The sequence below is a fragment of the Chaetodon auriga genome, chromosome 16 (assembly GCF_051107435.1).
Source record: "Chaetodon auriga isolate fChaAug3 chromosome 16, fChaAug3.hap1, whole genome shotgun sequence".
Classification (NCBI taxonomy): Eukaryota; Metazoa; Chordata; class Actinopteri; order Chaetodontiformes; family Chaetodontidae; genus Chaetodon; species Chaetodon auriga.
Window position 1 is genome coordinate 12,554,007 of NC_135089.1, and position 17,697 is coordinate 12,571,703.

General features: G+C 41.9%; 1 protein-coding gene across 5 annotated transcripts in view; it reads left to right on the plus strand.

Annotated features, from left to right (window-relative positions):
• Positions 1-17,697, plus strand: part of septin9a (septin 9a) — a 68,640-nt gene that overhangs the window by 45,621 nt on the left and 5,322 nt on the right. For 3 of the 5 annotated variants that reach the window (XM_076752894.1, XM_076752896.1, XM_076752895.1), the window contains 4 exons: positions 13,545-13,754; positions 16,039-16,167; positions 16,458-16,539; positions 16,790-16,927. In XM_076752894.1, the coding sequence (XP_076609009.1) occupies positions 13,545-13,754; positions 16,039-16,167; positions 16,458-16,539; positions 16,790-16,927 (559 nt within the window). Of the gene's footprint in view, positions 1-3,212; positions 3,307-13,544; positions 13,755-16,038; positions 16,168-16,457; positions 16,540-16,789; positions 16,928-17,697 lie in introns of those variants that run through there. The other 2 variants (XM_076752898.1, XM_076752897.1) reach the window with 2 other exon arrangements.

The window sequence follows — 17,697 nt, forward strand, 5'->3', positions numbered from 1 at the left end:
AGGGTAATAGTGTCATCCTTTTGTAAGAGTTGAGAGATATGAGTAGTATGCTAACCCTCTCTGTGCCTTCCCTTTGATTGTTTGTTAAACAAGTAATTGATAAATTTGTGTAACTATGATGTTCCATAGCTCTGTTCAGCTGTCTGCACTGCTGCAACTCTACCAGTAGCCAGCAGGAGATGCTGTCACACAGGTAGTCGGGCTCACACACCTGGAGGGTATCAGTCCTGGAGCTTGTAAAAGCTTTCTGTCTGTGCTGTTTTTATATCCCATTCCTGTTTACATTTAGCAGAACAGATGGATTGTTCTGCGTTTGTATACATACAGAACATGACATGGTTCAGTGCTGGGAGCTGTTGTGAGGCTGCAAAAGCTGTTTGTTTTTGTTTACTAGTCATCTAAGTTCTCTAAACTGGGGAAGTACTTCAGCTCTTCCCAGAGAAGTGGATTCATGTGACACCTCCAATAGCACACACACAGATGTGTACACACAGATCAGACCTCTTGATATCCTGTATGGAGGCTGTGGTATTCCCTTTGGGAAAGGCAGAGAGAGTTTCAAAAAACACAAAGGAAACATTTAGTTTCTTTGTGGTCACCACCCACATCTTTCACATGGGCAGCACAAGAGCATCATACAAACAATTCTATGTAATGGTGCTCTTGTAATATAGAGAGTGATAATTTAGTTTAATTTTTGTTTCACAGAAATTAATTACTATTACGTTACTTGGCAGAATTGAAGCAGAATTTGACCAAATTATCAAGTATAGAAATTGAACAAATGTTCATACTTAGCATTCACTTCACTGTCTGCAGAGGAAAAGGACAAGACAGTGATGAATTTAATATAATGCACCCAGTGAGTCATGCTACTTCTATCCATCATGTTTGTGTTATGGAAGACCTTGGACAGCTGCAAGAAAGGCTGTCAGCCAGGCAGCCCTATACTCTGCCTGCCAATACATGACACCATCTTGGCTCAGCACAGCCTAGAAACATCAGAGCTGCCATTGGCTTTCTGTCACTCCATCCCCCGTCTCCTCAAAATTAAGATCTTTTTATCTGAGAAGGCCACGTTCCCAGCAGGGCAGCAACTCTGTAAGAAGGGAGCACGCCAAGTTATGTCGGCTCAAACAAATAATGGTTGGCTCACTCTGCATGCATGCAGGGTTCACCCAGGAGTCTTTTCAGACAAAGCTTCCAAGGGGAGAGAAGGGAAATGTTATTTCTTGGAAAACGCCTTTTTTAACCTTTTAATACCATCTGTAAAGTCAGCGGTCCGCTTACACTGCATAGTTTTTAGAGCTGCTGCGTGTGCTATGACACACTGAATTTGTTGTTTTGCATTGACACGTGCTGTTGTAACATCTGATAGTGAGAAAGGGCCGAGCTAGGCTTTAAGATCTCCAGTAGAATATGCTGTTAAGTACACAAAAATTGAGCTGAGGTGATTAAAAGCGCAACTAGCAGAGACTGGCAGACTCACCAGTAGCTTCTAAACCCACTAGTAACTGTCAGTGTTACATTTCAGCCAGTTTAAACACAAGGTTTTTATTGGGGCGATAAAGTGGAGTTTCAGAGAGAGGGAGATGAAAAGAGGGAAGGCAAAGACCAGTTTTAAGAGAGGGGGGCCCCGAGTTTGGGGAAAATGTACCATTTCCCACATTGTAAAACTAAGTATAACAAGGGTTTATTTTAACTCCTTATTTGGTGAGACCTGGTTTTGATCACACTTACAAGGCCATCTGTGTTTGTGCGTACGTGTGTTGGGTTTTTTTTTATATCTTGTGTGTTTACATACTGTGTGTTCGTATATTTCAGAAGACCTGTGATGATGCTTCAGATTGGTTAGATGGACATGGTGTAAATTTTGCGCTGGGTGTAGCAGGCATTTGACAATGAGGTGCCAGCGTGTGCAGGGAGAAACGTTTATCATGGCAGCTAAATCTTATGTAATGAAAGAAACAAATCCATCTCTCCAGCCTGTTTTGCCTGCTTTGTCAGAATATGACTCTTTATTTGGAGGAATGCAGGTGCTGTCCTGTGTGTGAGTGTGTGTGCATGTGTGTGCGCGCTCATGTGGCTGTAAGGTTGCACTCAAACCCCTGCACTGGTGTATAATTACACTTCCTGTGAGGCTGGAGACAGCTGTTTCCTCTCCTCTTTAATCATACAAATATACGTGCCCCATAAGAACAGTAATCAGCCAAAGTAATTGGTTTGCTCTTAGGTTTTGAAAAATAAGTGAAGGCTGTATTTCTGACTAACAGAAAATCTGCAACTGTCGAGGCACCTTTGAGTTTTGTTATCGTTACACTGTCTTACTTCTCTTAAACATTATATATTGATGCTGCCTGTATTTACTGCTCTGTCATGCAAATGGCTTCATCCACAAATGATGCTGTGTTTGTTGATAATAGTTTTATATTGATTAAAAAAAGTGTTTTTTTACAACATGCTAGTTAAGTTTTTTGTTGATTAGAAATGTGTTTATGAGGATGTTATTGCTGGGTTATTCACTTTTACCAAAAAATTTCTGTTCATTTCCTGGGGAATGATGCAATAAATGCTCATGTTGTAGCACATAAGATCATTGCATAATCCAGTAAATATTTCAAAAACTGTGCAGCCCTGATCCATGGATGATACTAATATCCCAGAGGTTTTGGGCACCAAAGTGTGTGATAGTATCCTGAAAGCTAAAAGCAAAGTTGATCAGAGCACCAGCACATGTGACGACAAAGGCAATCCAAGTAGTTTGATGTCATGTGTCGCAGGTCTGTGTGAGAAAAATGAGAGGGATGCGATGAATGCAGAGCCTAAGGAGCAGATGAGAGGGTCAGGCCAGGTAATTAGGGTTGTAAATTATTAGAGCTTAGGAGAGGGACATTCACCTGGCCCAAAGGCTCCAGTCAACCTCAGTGTAGATCCCTGCAAACACTGTCTCTGCCGTTTCCTCTCCAACATCTAATCACCGCACCTCTTTATATTAAGCTCATTTATTTTTCACAATGTTGAAACTCTACTTTTTCATAATCTTACACAGTCTCTGCCAAAGTCGTGTTTTTGTGCATACATGTTGGAAGTTTTTTGTTTTGTTTTTTAATTTCTTTCTTTGCTGGGGTGGAGTTATTTGAAGGAAGTGGGTGTGTCTTGTTGCCTTGTGTGTGGAGTCACATGACAAGCATGGGTGGGAGGGGCAGGCAGGGAGCTTCCAAAGCCACAGCAGAGTTCGGCCTCTCACTGGAGCGCTGTACTTTGGTAGGGGACGACTCATACATACATACACACACTTCACATACGGTGAGTGTTTTGCGTACCAGGAGAGTGTGGGTGTGTATGTGTGTGTTTGCAAGAAAGAAGTCGGAAGTAGAGGGAGTACATGTTTTTTCTTTTGTTGTGTTCTTTTTTGTTGTTGTTGTTGTTGGATGTTTCTGCTCTTCCTTGGAAGACGAGATTTGATCATCTGTTGTTTCCACGTGCCTGATAAACATCTCTGCATGCTTTCTATGCTTGACTCAGGAGCCCAGCTGCTTTTATGTGTGTGCTTTCAAGTGTTACTGTTGTTTTTAGCAATTCATTGTCAAGCTTAATATGCTAATATGCATGGTTCAGATTTAGCATGCTTTCCAGTTATGTGTGTGTGTGTGTGTGTGTGTGTGTGTGTGTGTGTGTGTGTGTGTACGTGCTTGTGCATAATTACTATTGTTCAGGTTTTGCATTCCCTATGCCTTTCATCCCCAAAATGGTGTGTATGTGTGAGTGTCTGCTCTGTGGCAAGCTTTGTAATCAATCTGTCTTGGCATAAAACACACACACACACACACACACACACACACATACATTATACATTAACATGGGGATGATCTGTCATGTTTGAGCCCCTATGCTCTGAAAAATTCCCTTTTTAACATTTCCTCCTCCTGACATTATCCACAGTGATCTATTACCAGATCACGTAGCCAACACTAATGTGTGTGTGTGTGTGCGTGTGCGTGCGTGCGTGTGCGTGTGTGTGTGTGTGTGTGTGTGTGTGTGTGCAGCAAAGTGAAAGGTTACCTCCACACATGTGGTTAGTAGGCTGTACAAAGTGCGGACGGGAACCATTTAGTTTAGTTTCTGCTTTGGAAAGTACAATGAGGGAGTCCTCTTAGCTAATGGTAATTGGTGGAAAGTGGTCATTCCTTTCCAGTGGGAAAAGCTATGTATCAAATTTTGACCAGAGTTGAAGGATTTTCTCTGTTTTTGTTCTGTTTGAGCTGTTTTGTTCAGCCCATACATATTACGTTTCTCTTGTAAGTTTATTTTTTCATGTCTGCTTTTCTGTCTGTGTTTAAGTGAGAAGTGATTGTGTGAGCTCTTGGCTAACTGGCTGATGTGGCAGCAGTTAGAACAAAGCTGAGCCTCAGCATTGTATCATGCAGGCTTTGTTGCCTGTAGTTGACCTGAGGGAATACAAGGCCTTGCTCTCTTGATGATATCAAACCAATGGAAAACAGCAACTGCCCTTCACCTTTTTAGAGAGCCACCCGCCTCTGTTTTGCCTCACAAGCATGCATGCACACACTCTGACACACACAGAGCTGTTGAAAGGAGCTCTGTTGTGGCCCCTGTGCATTGCCAGGCGAGAACAGACAGTGGCCTTTCACCAGGGTTTGATGGGACGCTGAAAAGGTCACCGTTACCTTCTGTATCTTGTGTGTCTGTGTATGTTATGAGTCAACCAGTAAGTCCGTGCAGGAAGATTATGTATCTGCTGTGGAATTCAGCACCATGGCTTTGAAATGCAAAATATTTCATGAATGTAACCGGAGCTCTGTAATTTAAAAATGATAAGGTTCCCTCTCTGTAGCTTGACATGTTGCACATTCTCAAACACCAAGTTTGAGTTTTCCAGTGTGTGTAAGACACTCATGTAAAACATGAGGCGTAAGATGTTGTGTTTTTGTTTACTGTAGTTTTAAAGCATGGGCATACAGAAACAAAACGTTTTCATTCAATTGACATTCAGGAAAAAGCAGAAACTTTACTGCCCCTCAACAGTCCTTTTATAAGTGGTGGACTCTTTAACCTGTAGAAAATCATGTTAACTCATTTTGGGACCTTGCAAATGATTGTAGTCAGTAGTTAGGTCTTCTAAAGGTATTGTCTGCTGTTGTACTCTTTGAGCTTTGTATGTGGGTCAGTCACAGTCCATAAATACAGCCCCTGGGGCCTCGAAAGGACCAGAGTAATGGGCTTTACACAGACAGATTGTGGAGTGTGTCAGAGAGCCCAAGGACTCCTGCTGGTCGTGTTGTTGATAGAATGATGGACGTGTGTTTGTGCACATTCAGCAACATTTTATTAGTGGCCTTGGAGACCTTAAGCCTTCCTGCCTCAATACTGAAAGAAAGCTGTCTTCTTAGAATGAGTGAATGCAATAAGTATCACAGCTTTTTTTCTTTTTGTTTCTTTAAAGCAGTATGTTTAAGAGCATCCCTGATAATATCATGTTGAATTCAGTCATAGCAGTGGGCCCCTAAGATATTTAAAAAAAGAGATGTAGAAACATTTCTCGAGGCCATTTAACAGCATGTGAAAATCTTGTTTTATATGAGTTTGATGTTGTCCCTGATTTGAGGTATGTGTGAGGACAGAGGTCAGATTCCTGAACCCCCTGGTGCTTTAGACCCACACTCGCTGTCAACCAACCATTTCACTGATACACTTTGACCCACACACAGATAAAGAACTACACTGGCTGGCTACCACAGCCTGGCTAATGACTTTAACAACTCCTGTCAGTGAGCAACTAGCAGGTAATAGCTAGCTAAGTTATTATTCCGCCTCTTTGCAAAGAAAATTGCCTCAGAAAATTGTCAACTTCGTGATTCATTTAGCTTTTCTGTAAACACACTTAGGGGTTAACGTTTAGCAGTCAGTTTGGACTATAATGTTGTTTTGTAAGGCTTAAAAACTCAATCAGTTTCAATGACACTTATGTGAGGAATGTAATGTTGGAGTGGAATTGTTTTCCTTAAATGTCGAAATTAAATAAATGAGCCTTGGATTGGTGAAGTGAAGCACTCTTGTTTTTCATAATGTGTGGAGTAAACCTGGCAAAATGTGCGTTGTTGCAGTTGAAGGACCCTTTTCTTGTGAGCTACATGCCGTTAGAGTGCAGTTGAAGAGCCTAGAGAGACAACAGCTCTCTTGTGCACCACCGCAATGTGGAGAGGGAACACATTCCTCTGGCAGTCTAGACAAACCTGTGGGCTTCTACTGTCATTACTGCAATTTACAAACATTTCTCAACAGTCTGCAAAGTAACGGTAGCTGCTGAACATCGATACAACTTGGGCCTTGTAGACTCAAAGTACCAAGACTGTATGAAAACAGTTATAGATCAAGTAGCATTTGTTTATGTGTGCGAGGAAGTGACAGGTAGTTACCGTGCACCTTTACAATGTCACAGTATTGATGTCACCATCATTATTGTATAGTGCACACAGGACGTACATCACACATGTAATTAATCGAAGAAAGCATACAGTTATCTGAAACAGACATTTGCACATGCGCATATACACACACACACAGCGTCCAGAACCAGGTGACACGATGAGCAAGTTGGACCCTGCAGGGGTCAAAGGGCACATTTCTCCAGAGAGCTGAACGATGAGGACTCTGGGAACCAGGCCTTGCTGCACAAACACTCTGACTTTAATAACACAACAGACCATATTTGCACTGCCACCACTCCAATTTCCCCCTTTTATTAAGGGATTCACTGTCAGAGGGTGGGAAAAATGTTTGTGTGTGTATATGTGTGTTTATGTCGTTCTCCTGGGTCGGTCCCAAACCTATGTGGTCTGGGGTGTCTAATTGATTCTGTGCGGGAGAGCTTCTTGGTTAAATGTAATTTAATGGCCAGTTGCAATTTCTGAGTCGTGTTTGTACAGCCTCCTCTTCTTGGGAAAAACCAGCTGAATAGATTTTGCAGCAGCCCACACACTTCTGAAGAAGCATTGGTGTCACCATCAAAACAAGTGTATCTGTTAAGATGAGAGTCGACAGCAAACCTCCTTTGTCCTGTCTGGGAATGTAAATAAGGGTCAAAGGGAGCAGATGTTTTTAAAAAGGGCTCCATAAAAAGATTTTAGACCAGAGCAAAGATGCACACGACCCATTTAGTGGATCAGTCCACTAATGTGTGTTTGACATAGAGCCCCAGACAAATAGTGGAATGACTTGACATAAAATCCATTCGTTCAAGCCGCCTCCCCACTAAGAGGAACTGTGCGTAGTGGTGGACCTGTGTTAGGCTCAGCCACAGAAACTTCACTTTCCAAGTGATCGTTTATATTATTTTGCATAGTGAGTACATTTATTTTCTAGTTATATTCTAGTCTGCTTGAAGTCAGTGCTGTTGAAGTTTGTAGCCAGAAACTGCAATTCACCTTTACCATTTTCAGTATGAATACATTATAATACAGGGCGAGGTGTTTTGCAAAAATAAATATCACAGTAACATGAATACTTTTTCCTACATCTCTGTCACTGCCTGTTTAGATGTGGACAACTTTGTTTAGTTAATCCATTACATTGACATTCCCATGTATTTCAGGACTCATGTGTTCTCACTCTAGAAAAAAATCTGGCATGGTTTTTGACTGGTATTGATTAAAACATAAAACAACATCGTGTATAAACAATAGTTTCATCCTTTTTTAGAGTGTTTACAGACTATTGTGTAATTTTCTTTCAAGCAGAGTGCTGGTAAAGAAAACATTACTTAATATCATGGCTCATTAAAATAGTAGAAAATGCTGTGTTACACAGTATCACACAGTCATAAAAGTGTCTACATAAAGAGAAAGAGTTTGTAGAATCAGAGTTTTAAGTGTTCAGTGAGTGAATCACTCTTCTATGAACTTCTCTTGGTCCAAGTTTCCAGTCCTTTTCTTTCTCTGGATTCCTCTCTTGTGATTCAGGTCAGTTTGCACAGAAGGTCAGACCGCTGGTTTGTCATACAGGGACTAACCTCAGCGCAATTCTTTTCCAACCTAAACTGGGAACATGACCTCTGACCTGCTCGCCACGCTGTCAAGATCAACACCCTGGACAGCTGAGGCATGGCTCAGTGGTTTTGACCACATCACTAAACATAGACGACACAGTCACTGTGTTCTTTATAGTTCTTCATAGTTTCAGTCAGTTTCCTAAAGGCGAAGGAACTGGGACATATTTAGCTGGTTTGAACTTGTATTTACATCCCTCTTTGGAGGCCTGTGTCTAGTTAGTGCGGAATGGCCCAAAAGTGGAATAAATCACAAACGCTTTTTGTCCACACATTTTTTTTAAGTTTTTCCTCCCTCCCCCTCCATTCCACACTCCTTCCTCTGTCCTCTTATCCTGACCTTATCTTTTTACCTCCCTCCACTCAATAGTCCCCTTCCTTTTTCCTTCTCCTCTTTATCTCATGCCTACCCCTTCACTCCTGCCTTCTTCGACCTCTTCTTGACTTCAGCTTTATGTTCCTTTTTGCTCCTTGCTCTCATCTTTCCTCTTTTCTCCCCTCCAAAATGCTCTGTGGTATAGGAGACTGCTGGCCATATTTACAAAAAACAAAGTAATCCGATACTTCTGGAAACAAGAAAAAAAATATTCTCTAGTGCCTGTAATTGAAAACAGGATCACAGCAAGCCCAGTGAGTCATTCTCTGCTTTCCAGTTTCTAAAATTAATTTTGCTTTCGTACAGACTCAGAGGAAATACATTATCCATGCCATCCCATAACTGGACCTGATACAGAGGAAAACCCATTTGAAAGTAGAGCTGAGGGATAATTCACTCTTAAATCAGTGATGTATGGCAGAAGTTGTTGATGCGTGGAAGACGTTGTGAGGTGATTCATGGCCCCTGAAAACACGGTTTTAAATCTTGAGTTTCTCTGCAACATAAAAGACTTATGATTAGATAATCAACAATCAAAATTATAATCCTGAAATAAGTATCCTCAGTTGTTATTTAGTTAATGTTTAACACTCAAAAAAGAGAGCTAATCTGCGTCACCAGGACTGCGTAGATGTGGTTTGGTCATATTTGACTGACCGTCATGGCATCACAAGCAAACAACCCCACAGACGCCATCACGTTTTGATTCAAATGATTGAAGTGGGATTGGTGCGTAGAAATACATGACGTCACCCTTTCCCTTCAGAGCCATTTCAAGCCAGTAAGAAGAGCACAGAGAAAACACAAAATCCAGAACCTTCAGCTCAAATAAATTACCAATAGAAAGTTGTAACCTTAACAGAGAGTTGCATTTTGCAGTTGTTTTGTTGACCATGGTGAGGTGTACGTGTATATACACTTTGAAACCTTTAAAATAAGTCTTGTTAGCAGTTGTTGTTGTTAGTGTTTGTTTATGCCACCAGTCAGAAGGACTCAGCTCAGCCCAGCTCAGCTCGTTTCAAACATTGTGGGCACTTTAGCATCATATTTGATAAGCTGTTACCTAAATATTGGTGCCAGATCAGTTGGCCTGTGGTTGAAAGAGGCTCATTTAACAAAAATCATTGGCCATTATGTTTATACCAAAACCAATTGAATCATGTGAGAACAGTCAGCCAAACATTCAGTTATGGCATGTGGTGTGTTGTCATCCCATTTTGACCTGGTGTGAACCTGAAGCTTGTCAGGCCTGTGTTTTGACTGGCCTGCGTCTGGTAGGCTTTGGGGTTATGTCCACCAGCCTGATATTTTTCATATGGAGGTCAAATGTCTTCTAACGTTTACAGGGTCAGGCTCCAAGCGGCTGTCTCCTGACACCTGTGTTTACTGGCTAAGAACCATTATAGGTCTGCAGCACTTTGGCATCATGGAAGAGCTGAAAGTATGAATACCTGTGTCTGATAAATGGTCAGTTTGTCCAGATAATTTACAATAGGCAACTGCTGGGTCCCACACCAGTCTGCTTTTACTCACTCTCAAAGCAAGAACTGTTACTGTACAGTACACTTCACTTACAGCTTGACATTGTTGTATCAACATTGATAGGTTGTGGGATTTGTAGTTTACTGAAACTGACGGCACAGGACTGAAACTGTTTACTACCTGAAATGAAAGTGATTCAGTTTCATTGTTTGGAAGAGCTAGGTTTCCCGCAGTTGATGGTTCAGGACTTTGAGTTCCTTTTGTGTGTGTTGTGTGTTTGCCAAGTCGTTTACAGTGTTTGACTCTACTTGGGCTTGACTTGGGCGAAAGGGGCGGTGTGCATTCATGAAGCACAGTTAACGATGCTCCGAAGAGTCTGCTGCTTCTGTCTGGGAAACCAGCTAGTTAAAATGCAGCATACAGCAACAGATGGACAGCTGGACTACTCTGTCTCATTCACTTTGTTTTGGAGGCTTTAGTATTTTCCCACCCTCACCAGGAGATTGGTGGGTGTTTACTATTTGTTAAACAGAACAGACAGCGTGTTAACACTGGAGATGTGGGTAGCATTGTTCTCAGTGCCCTGGAAATGGAGGCACTTACTTCAGGGCAAGACCTCGTATCAAGTACAGGTACTGCATTGGCTGTCAAAAGATAGTAATGAGCAGAGATTGTCAGATCACAGAGCCCCTTAAACTTGGTCATGACAAAAAAAAAAAAAGCTTTCAGGGGTGAATTGAATCCAGGTAATATCCATTAGTGCTTATTTTTTCCCCTTTTTGACCCACACCGATCACAAGATAAGAGGCGTGGATACAGAAGTGAGAGTGATTTTTAAGTTTTGATCCAGTGTAAATATTGATTGTGCTGGGTCTGCCTCTTGCCATCAAAAAGATGTTGGACTGTAAGAAATGATTGTTTTCACTATCGATTAATCACCTGGTTAATTTTTTGATTAATCAATTAACCACTTTGTCTGTAAAGTATCAGAAAATAGTGAGCAATGTTCATCACAAGAGGTGATGTCTTCAACTGTTGTTTTGCCCCAAAAACTGTTCATATGATAATTGACAATAGTTGAATATTAAGTATCTGTCAGTCGACTAATCCATTAATCAATTCAATGTTTTAGATCTAAAAGATGTCTCTGACATTTTCACATTCAGTGTGTTTGGATTATCTATTATTTAGAAAGAGAAGAGGGACGGGGGTTATTTTATGTGCAGGTGTAGCTGCTGCTGGATGATATTTGAGTACACTGAGGCTACAACTCAAGTGTCTGTCAACCCATTCATTTTCTGCCCCTTCCCTTTGATGCTTTGCTGGTATCCTGCCTTAGGTGAGGCTCAGCTTTGCTTGTCAAGGTGTGCTAGCCTGTGGCCAGTATCTCTGTTTACAGTACACGGCTGTCAAAGCAGAGAGGAAAAGAAGGATTGACATGAACAGTGGCAAGCAGAGGATAAAAGGAAACAAAGCTTGTGTGGGATGGAGATAAAGATAATCAAAAGAGGTGATTTCAGGAGTTTTTAGAAGAAGGACAGCAGATGTAAAGTTCAAGATTAAAGCCAGATGAGCAGTGGGACGGAGGAGGAAGGTGAGTCAAACAGGGGAGACAATAGAAAACTGAAAGAGATGGGGTGGAGAGGGGAAACTGACGACGAGAGAGATAAGACAGAAAGAGTGTGGAGAGAGGAAAGGGTAAGGTTGAGAGAAAAAGACATGAGCAGAGGTACGGGAATGTGGGAGGTGGAGAGGGAGAGGTAAAGGGCAGTAAGTCACAGTAAGTTGCTGACTGACTTCTGGAACAGGATGGGGAAGTGGTGAAGGAGGCCAGGAGAGCAGCTTCCATAGGTGGGACACATGCGCGCGTGCACACACACACACACACACAATGGAGGACATTATGAAAGAAAAACTCAGTGTTGAATATGAACTTGTGTTGAGTTTCCACAGCAGTGTTATTCTTCACTGAATTTCTTCCATTAATCACCGCAGTGCCAGTTTGAAGTGTGAGGTGCCCGAGTGATAGGAGCGAACTGGCTAGTTGTCTGGACTTCTTCTCCTCATGGCAGGCCAAGTGTTGTGGAGTAAAGTTTGTGCATGAGCTGGAATCCAATAGCTCTCTAATTCTTGGCAGCCCATCCAGGCTGACGGTCTATGTGTGTGTGTGTGTGTGTGTGTGTGTGTGTGTGTGTGTGTGTGTGTGTGTGTGTGTGTGTGTGTGTGTGTGTGTGTGTGCGCACGCTCATGTTTTCATTTGCTTGTGCATGTGTGTGTCTATAGATCAGCTATGTGATCAAAAGTAGTGTGCATGAGCACAAAAGTCAAGCATGTAGTGTGTGTGTGTGTGTGTGTGTGTATGTGTATGCGTGTGTGTGACCCAGGCTAGCTGGGTGAGTGGATCAGGTTTCAGCCTCTTTTCCACTCTCACATTAACAGGACAGCAATACTGCACTGTGGAGAGCCAGGGAAAGGGAGGCCTTGTGAGGGGTAGCAGCTACATGAACTGTACATACAGACACAAACATGTAGACTCTTCACCTACACTCACTTAACACATTGTCAAGCAGAGCTACAGCCACTTTCTGTGTGCATGTTCATAACTGTTAACAGACCTGAGTGAACGTTTTAAATCATATTAAAATATGTTACCATCCTGATGTGCAGCTGTTGAATATTTATCTTATGATCGGACACACATCCATAGGCATTCCACTGAAGGACATGAAGCTAATCATTGTCCAAACAAACTACAGGGTTTACCTCCTGCCACGTAGTTTAATAGTACGGAGCATATTTTCTTCGAGTTTTCTGTTGAGTCAAAAAGCTTTGTTGGCATGAGACCATTGCCTTTGTTTCAAAGTCTGTTTTAGAGAGGAGTTTTTAATAGGTTTGTGTGTGTTGTTTGATTAAAAAGCAGACAACTAAGCAGATTTATCTGCCACTTTGGCTCCAGTTCTCCAGCAGCTGCAACCGAAGTACTGACGAGCGGGCAGTTTACCGATCTCTGTGATAATCAAATGAATAGTCTAACATTTTGGGAAATACGTGTATTCCTTGTTTTTTTCTTAGTGAGAGTAAGATGAGAAGATTAATACCATTCTTGTGTCTGTCTGTTAGTTGTAAGACAAAAACCAGCAGCATGTTAGCTTAGCTTCGCATGAAGACTGGAAGCCTGAGTCTGAGTATGTGTTTTAGACAGAACCTCTAAAGCTCACTAGTATTCCCACCTTATATGTTGTTTGTTTGATCTATACAAAAGAAGAGGAAAAGCATAATTGTACAGTTTTATGGCAGTCCTGTATCACACTATTTCTTGGCTGGGACCAGGAACAACCTAGAGACTCTTGAGCAGCTTGACAGTTTACAACTGTGAGTTGTTGCTTGTTGAGGTGGTGTTTTCTTATGATCTCAGTTTCATATTGTCTTGTGGATGTTTTCTAATATGATACTTTACCATGCACTTCCTTGTCTCACTTACATTACTAGTATTTCATGTTCTCACCATTGCTAATCAGACGTCATCCACCTCCATTCCTTTCATACCCTGAATCCCTTCATATTACACCTCGTCTCATTTCCTCTTACCTTCTCTCTCTTTCTTTTTTGCTTTCAAATCAGGGCCAGAGGTGATTCCCAGTTACAGCAGCAGTGCCATGTCTGAGGCGGTGGTGCCGGATGCAATTGTGTCCCCAGCCATGGGTGGCCTGTACGGGGAGAAGGCTGGTGGCCCTGCGGTGGACTTCAGTTATGTGGGCATTGACGCCATTCTGGAGCAGATGAGGAGGAAAGCCATGAAGCAGGGTTTTGAGCTCAACATTATGGTTGTGGGTAAGCAGTGCATGTTATACAAGTGCAAGGGATTGCACTGAAAACCTGACATGACTGGGCTGCATGCATAATAACATACTGTACACTGAAAAGATGGCTTTTTAATCATGAAGATGATTTCTTTTTTGTCTCATACCCTCATCCTTGTCATCAAGTACAGACCATTTTAGGAGTCTGTTTTACATGTAGTATCAACCTGTTAACCATTACACTTAAATGTATGTGTATCTCAAAACATCTTCAGTCAGCTGTTGCAGCTTGTGTCCTGTTATTCAGGTTTTCTCTCTAATCAGGTTTTGACAGAAAATGGAGGCCTCAAACTTACTTTAATAAGCAGGCACACACAGCAGGGCTTAAAACTCTCTTTTCGCTGAGCCCTCATCACTGTGATCAGACACCTTTAAAACAGGAGCTAATTACACACACACACACACACACACACACACACACACACACACACACAAACACACACAGCTCAACAGTAGACAGGCCACCATAAAACCCACGCCACCTCCTTACTGTGTGTCTCTGGATGATGTAGCGCCGGTTGGTCTGTGTTTCATCTTCAAAAAAAAAAAAATCTTGCTTATGAAGCGGCCTCGGGGTTGACATTGAGTTGTGTAAAGTTGCAGAGGCAATGATAAACAAAACTAAACAAACTTGGTTTCCATGTGTTTTTTTTTTTTTTTTCATCCAGGTTAAATTATATTCCACCTCTTAGAAAGAGAGAGCAGTGCAGAAGGCCCCTTAAAATTTGATGATTGGGTTGATATCTTTATGTTCATGAGAGTTCTTCAAAGATTTGATATAGACGACTAAGTGCTGTAGTAGCATGATGACAAACAGCAAAAGCAATGCACTGAGGTGGAGTCCCTTGTTCTTTTTTATGTGGTAGTATTGGGTACAAAACACAGAAGAAGGAAAAAGCTGTATCTGAGGACAAAGACTCATGGATAAGCGTCTTTGTTTGCAAAAAAATGATTCACTGGTCAATGGAACACTTTGGGTGGTCGTGATCAGCATCAGTATTAGAAAGATGTTTAGTTGTTTTTTGTTTGCTCGTAATTTTATCTGTTCCTCCTCATTAAAACAGGTTGTCACAAGATTTATCCCAGTTTTAAACAAAATCTGCACCTCAGTGACGTACCATTATAAGCAAGCGTGGGACTTCAGCATCACATACTTGTTCTGACAGTTGTTAGTGAGAGACTTTTGGCCCGAGAAACCTTGTGACATACAGCTGTTGTAGAAATGGTGGAAGCTGTGGCATCAATGCTGCCAAAGCTTTATGCGTGATAGTGATGGGCAGTTCTTCTAACTGAAGTATGCATTTTCTCCATTATAATCTGCAGCTATTGACTTATGTGCTGGTTATTAAGACCCATGTTTACATGTGTCGTGTGCTGCTGACTGCTTGGACATGCGTCTCCATAAATCAGTAAAGGTCTCGATGTTGACTTAACCTGAAGTTGAACTGTGAGTGTTCACAGCCCAGTGGGCTCCTCCAAGCTCCTCTCCAGTAATCTGTGATGATGGTAGCGTGCTGTGCAAGGGTCACAGATGGTCCCATCCATATAAATAGACAGTTGATAATGATCAACAAATGAGGAGTCTTGCTATGGTAAAGTTGCCTGTCTTGTCCAGGTGGAGAGTATTTTATCAGTCAGCTGCAATACAAACCTAAAGACACACTGTATTAGCATTATCAGCAACCATTCGTGTAATCATATAGTTTATTTAAAAGTGTGTGTAAAAGGGTACAAAAGTTTTTATATTTACACTTCATTCTTTCTCATTTCTGACTCAGTCAACCTGAATTAAAAAGTCTTTATTATGGGTTTATTGCATTTCAGTGTACAGAGGATTCTTTATTTCTGGTCACTCTGTGCACATGAATCCAAGCCCCCCGAGTGCCTTAGAGAAGAAACGGTTTAGGTATTGGTCCAATCTGTCTTCTTGATGGTGTGTTTGGGCTGTCATGTGTACTGATGGCTTCACTGGCAGAGGTTGTGCAGACAGACACCTGCAGCCTGTCACTGCCTTGACCCAACTGCTGACAGCCTGGAGTTTTAAAGCTGTCATGAAAAATAATCACTGAAGCTTGTTTGGGTTTATTATGGCACGATTGTTACAGTCTGTAGACTGTGAGGCACCGGCAGCACAAGCAGTCGCTGTAGAGATTGTAAGATTTTTTTTTATTACTTTTGTAATTACTTTTTTTTTTATTTTCAGGTGTGTGTGTCTTTCTCTCTGTCTGCCTCTCTGACTGTGTTCTTGCTTACAGGACAGAGTGGCCTGGGAAAGTCTACCCTGATGAACACACTGTTCAAGTCTAAAGTCAGCCGCAAGTCAGTGCTGGCCACGGCCCAGGAGAAGATCCCCAAAACAATCGAAATAAAGTCCATCAGTCATGGTATGGAACTCACCCCTGTTTTGTACAGCATTACAACTTCAGAATCAGGCTTGTATTTTCAGAAATTCCAATTCTCTTTAATTACTGTAATCGTGGCTGAAATAATCTCTGAAAATACTGTGTTCTTCGCCTCCAAAACCAGCCCAGTTTTCAAATTTTGCTGTAGGCAATGCAACTGCATAATCAAGGTTAAGGTGTTTATAATGTGCACAGGGTGTTTTTGGCAGTAGAGTGTGCATAGTATGCTGTGTGCTAGCTCTCGCTGACCTTGTGTGTTTCTCTGTGTGCAGACATTGAGGAGAAGGGAGTGAGGATGAAGCTGACAGTCATTGACACACCAGGCTTTGGAGACCAGATCAACAATGAGAACTGGTAAGCTGCAGTTCTACCATCATTACAGTGACTACATGAACAGCGAGATTTAAATTGTGTCTAACCAGATTGTAACCCTCCCTGTCTCTTTACTTTGCCTGTTGTCTTGCATTTCCTTTTCCTGTTCTGTCACTCTTATCAATCTACCATGTGTCTTCCTTTTCCACCTCTGTGCTGCTGTCTCCTTTCCTCTTATATCTGTCCATCTCCTCCCACATCATTCTCTCAATTCATCACTGCTGTGGTCTAGCTGGCAGCCCATCATGAAGTTCATTAATGACCAGTATGAGGCGTACCTGCAGGAGGAGATCAACATCAACAGGAAGAAAAGGATTCCAGACTCCAGAGTCCACTGCTGCATATACTTCATCCCCCCAACCGGACACTGGTAAGGACGCATGCGAGCGCAGTTAAATATAAACACATGAGCACATGTACGTGCACTTCAGTTGAGATGGAAAAAAAAAAACCACACACACACACACACAGACGCAGAGCTAAGAAAGCATGAATATTAATTGTTCTTCTTTGTCAGTGCCAGACACAACAAGCCTAGAAATGCTATCAGCACTGCCATCGATTACCCTGAGATAAAAAACGAACATTAGATGGATTCCCTCTTCATAAGATATTTGCAAAGCTGATGTTTTAAGTATTTCAAATCCTGCACTGTTTACATTTGTTTACTAGCTTGCAGGCTTCTTCCCTGCCTCTGTTGGCATATTGCTGCGTTTGTTGGCGCATTACAGCCACCTGTATACCAGTCGAATAGCAAAAAACTAAACAAAACAGGGAATCACTCATATGAAAACTGCTTCAGAGTCCTGCTCAAAGTCAGAAACTCGGGCTACGACTGCTTGCCTGACAGAGGAGATAAGATAAGATAAGTAAGCCAGCCCTGGCAACAGCTTCATGTTTGGTGTATGAGGGTGTTGTCAATCTTCTCATTAAACTCTCAGCAAGAAAATCCCCCCCTCCCCCAGCCAAACTGAATTTAAAACCAATGGTGACTAGTTATCAGTCAAGTCATTTATTAACAAAAGTTGACTTGTCCTGAATTACCCTTTTGGTCACAATGCAATAGAATTACATCAACTGGAACAACAACTGCCATTGTTAGTGGCAGTAACAGTCCGTTGAGCATGTGCTAACTGAACT